Source organism: Hevea brasiliensis, chromosome 8 (assembly GCF_030052815.1).
Source record: "Hevea brasiliensis isolate MT/VB/25A 57/8 chromosome 8, ASM3005281v1, whole genome shotgun sequence".
NCBI lineage: Eukaryota > Viridiplantae > Streptophyta > Magnoliopsida > Malpighiales > Euphorbiaceae > Hevea > Hevea brasiliensis.
Window position 1 is genome coordinate 62,110,795 of NC_079500.1, and position 4,794 is coordinate 62,115,588.

Below are 4,794 nucleotides of genomic sequence, written 5' to 3' on the forward strand. Positions count from 1 at the left end.
AAATTTTTCTCTTACTAGTTTACTATTCATCTTTTCCATAATGCCTGATAAGTCTATAACTCTGTTTTTCACTTTGACTTTTAATCTCCTTATTTGAATTTATTTCCAAGTTATATTTAATCCTCAACTTTTCTTTAAATAACATTATTCACAGGTTGATATTAGTTCTGTCTAAGGCTAGGGATTATGGGAAGTTACAACTCTTTTCCTCTAAAAATAAATTTCGTCTCCAAAATTTACCTGATTCAAATAATTATAGATATTGTTATCTCATGATCTCTTCGCTATCCCACGTTGCTTCCTCCTTTTTATGGTTCCTCCAAAGCACTTTCACCAGTGGAATTTTCTTATTCCTCAGTTCCTTGATTTCTCGTGCTAAAATCTTTACTGGTTCCTTCTCATACATTAAATCAGGTTGTATGTCAATGGTCTCTGCTGATAAGACATGTGAGGAATCTGATCTGTATTTCCTTAACATTAAAATATGGAATACAATATGAATCTTATCCAACTCAGGTTGTAAAGCTAGCCTGTAGGCTATCAGACCCACACCCTCAAGAATCTCATATCCACCGATAAACCTAGGGTTTAACTTATCCTTCTTCTCAAATCTAAGAACTTTCTTCCATGGTGACACCTTCAAAAAGACTTTATCGCCAACCTCGTACTTAATATCTTTCCTCTTTAAATCTATAGAGGACTTTTGTCTATTTGAAGTGGTTTTTAAACTATCCTTAATGATCTTTACTTTCTCCTCAGTTTCTCCCACCAAGTCCAGTCCTATTAATCTATCCTCACCAAGTTCAATTCAACATAAAGGTGTTCTACATTTTTTTCCATACAAAGCCTCATATGGTGACATCTTTATGCTTGATTGTTAACTATTATTATAGGCAAATTCTATCAATGAAAGATACCTATCCCAACTTCCTTCAAAATCAATAATGCAACTTCTAAGCATATCTTCAAGTATTTGGATCACTCTTTCTGACTGACCATCCGTTTAAGTGTGGAAAGCAGTATTTAAGTGCAACTAAGTGCCTAGAGCTTCTTACAACTTCTTCTAGAATCTTGATGTAAACCTTGGATCTCTATCAGAAATGATCGATGCAGGCACTCCATGTAACTGAACTATCTCATTAATCTATAACTCTGTTAATCTCTCTAATGAGTAGTTGGTCACAATAGGTAGAAAATGGGTAGACTTAGTAAATCTGTCAAATATCACCCATACAGCATCATGCTTCTTCTGTGTAAAAGGGAGACCAATAACAAAATCCATGGTTATGTGATCCCATTTCCACTCTGGTATCGATATTAGTTGTAGCAATCCTGATGGAACTTGATGCTCTGCCTTAACTTGCTGATATATGTTTGCCTAGTTTTACAACCCTGCAAGTGCACGGATAACTTGTTAGTAGTATGCCCTAGAGCATATCATTTAGTGTGTATCTTGTACATATTTTTATTAATATAAGGAATTTCCACTTTTCCGTTTACATAAGATATCTATGTGTAATAGAAAAGGTCCATTGATATTTTGTTAGAAATTATATTTTTAAGTTATTAAGAATATGAGTGACAGTATTTCTAGTATAAAGTATCATAAATAGGTTCACAATCGAGGATACTTCATAATAAGGACATGACTTATCCACAAAGATTGTATTCATGTTTGTTCCCAAGTTATTTATATGAAATATAAATAAGATGGAATGGTGATAGGCACTTATAAATGAAAAGTAGGCTGAACCAGTGACACTTATGACAAGCACATGGAGTTTACTCTTGTTAATGTATTGTCATAAATCATATCAGTGCATATAATCTTTAGATCTGAGATAGCATAGTTATCTTGAATATAGGTGGTGTGAGTTTGATACTGCTTTCATACTTGTACTGTGTATGGGTATATGGGCATGTGTTGGCTCCTACTAGCTATATATGGAGGTAGGTGTTGATCAAGATGGAATTTGTTCCTCTAAGTAAATAGAGATAAAATCCTATGTTCATTTAATTGTTCTTGATGTTTCAAGTTCAAGGCCAAGACAGATAGATTTATTCAGAAAAGAGTTTTTTATGAGAAAATCTTTTTAATCAAGAACTGGAATTAAAAGAGAACATAATATTCATAGCAAATGGGGTTTGACATAAACCATGAATCCAACTTAAGTTGGGATTTTGTAACAGAGAGATTCTAGTGCATGGTAACGTATGATTATAGGTTCATTTAAGGTAAACCTTATTACTGATTGAGTGGCCATGGCATGCTATGCTAGATGTTAACCATGGTCTATGAGGTGCGTAAAATGATTTAGAGAAATCATTTATGGTAAGAAAGAGTTCTGATGATATTAAGAGTTGATATCATGTCTCATTGTCAATTAGTGACGAGCCTAGTAAGTCACACACATACACAAGTTATCACCTAATTAAATATGATTTAATTAATTAATTAAAGTGTTTAATTGATTAATTAAATAGGTTTGGTTTGCAATTAGATTACAAAGTCCCTAACATGACTTGAAACCAAATATAGATTATTGGATTTATAGTACAAGTTAAATTTATATTTAAAGTGTTTAAATATGAATTTAATTAATGAGAAATTGATTAATAAAGATTAATTAATTAATTTATATTTGATATAAATCAATTAGAAGAAGAGAAATAATTATTTTGGGTTGAGAACTCAAGATTAAGACACAGGGGCATTTTGATCATTTCACAGGGTGACATATGGCACCATGAGATGGTGACACATGGCATTACACATAAGCTTGCCAAATATCTTTTAATCATGTAAGATGATTAAAATTAAGATTAAATATAGGTTTGACACTTGGCACAATATGATTGGGTCAATTAAACTTAAAACCAATCAGAGGGTGACATATGGCAAGAGTTTAATGTGTTGACCTAGCTATATAATTGTTGTTATAAAAAGAAAACAACACAACCAGTAGCCTCTTTTTTTTTTGGTGCCGCCACCCAAGAAGGTTTCTCTCTTCTTCATCTTCTTCTCTCATCTTTCCAAGAGATTAGCAAACAATCTCTTGAATTAAAAACACTAGAAATTGTTTCTAGTGTCCTGTTTACATCTTTAATCTCTTAAAAGGCAGAACTTGATTTTCTAAATAATAGAAAAAGCTTTAGAAGCTATTCAAGGGCTGCCATAGGTCTTCTTGGTATGGACAAGCTAGAGGGACAACATCTGGTGTCCTGAAGATGCATCCGAAAGGCACAAATGCATTGCAGTGCATCAAGAGGTTAGTGTATTTGTTCTTGATCTAATCTAGGGTTCTAAAATTAATCTGATTAATTTTTAAAATCTTAAATGGCAAATACAGATCCAAAAATATATTAAAAGTGTTTTAATATGTTGTTTATCGTTGAAATCAAATAGATAAAAATAAATCTTGCATGATGCATGTGACCCTAGTTGAAAATTTTTTATTTCAATGGTATAAACTTGTGTTTTCATGCTTCCACTCCTTCAATTTGCATTAGAGCCACTATATTTGCCATTTAGATTATTGATTATATGATTTAATTGTGTGTTTTGATCATGAAATGATTTTTCCATTGCTGGTTGCAATGGATGTGTGGCGGTATGCAAGAGAACACCTTCATGGTGCGCAAGGTTTGTGGCTTCATGGGTGGCTCAAGTTTTGGCTTTTTAATTTGCAATTGTTGTATGATCTAAAAGCTCATCCTATGTCCAATTAAATTGTTTAATTAGAATTTCAATCACACAATTAAATTTTGATTCAAATCAGAATTTTAAAAATTGTTTGAATGTGATTCAAATCTGAATTTTAAAAGTTGTTTTAATGTGATTCAAATCTAAATTTTTAAAGTTGTTTGAATCATATTTAAATCTGATTTTTTAAAGTTCATTGAATAATATTCAGATCTGAATTTTTAAAAATTGTTTGAATGTGATTCAAATCTGATTTTTTAAAAATTGTTTGAATGTGATTCAAATTTGAATTTTTAAGGTTGTTTGAATGTGATTCAAATCTTAACTTTTAAATTTGTTTAAATGAGATTCAAATCTGAATTTTTAAATTTATTTGAATCATATTCAAATCTGGATTTTTAAGTTGAATATGAGATATTCAATTTAATTTAAGTATGTATGTTTTATTTAATTGTTAAATAGAGATATGCATGATGGATGATCATGGACTATAAAAGACCAATGTGATTGGATTTATTTCTTTTATGTTTCTTTGGGATTGTAAATTAATTAATTTATTTTAATTTATTTTGGGCATGTATTATTAAGTTTGTAATAATTTTTGGGTTGTAATTTCATTTATTTAAGTTCTTGTAAATTCGCCTCGGTATGCCAAGGATTACTATGTAATATTGGATTGCAAGAAGTTCATGGAGGTCAAGAGCGTTGGTTGGACTAGTGGGAGGAATTCAAGATCAAGTGTTGATTATGTACTCCTTCAGCAACTCTTGTAAAATGAATAAATGAAATACACCTAGGAATGCCCTGATTCAATTCTTGGTGGCTTAGAATTAAATCCCTTAGAAAGTCCATGATTATACCATATTTACTGCTTATCCATGAATGCATGAGATGCATGGGAATATATGCAATTATATGATATATGCATGCTAAATGGATAATGTGCAAAGTGAGACCTTAATAGTAATTAGGATGACCATAAAATCTTCCAAACAAATGATTAAGTTGGAAATACTATAATTAAAGTAATTATAACATGGGCCCTCCATTGGGGCAATTATTTTAAGAAATTTTAAATTGTTGCATAAGAT

General features: G+C 31.0%; 1 protein-coding gene across 1 annotated transcript; it reads right to left on the minus strand.

Moving 5' to 3' along the window:
* Positions 1-265: 265 nt before the first annotated feature.
* On the minus strand, positions 266-1,282 carry LOC131182134 (uncharacterized). The gene is made up of 3 exons (XM_058150783.1): positions 1,229-1,282; positions 918-991; positions 266-788 (listed from the first exon to the last, which is right to left on the minus strand). The coding sequence occupies exons 1-3, from the start codon at positions 1,280-1,282 to the stop codon at positions 266-268; spliced, it is 651 nt and encodes a 216-aa protein (XP_058006766.1).
* Between the last annotated feature and the right edge of the window lie 3,512 nt (positions 1,283-4,794).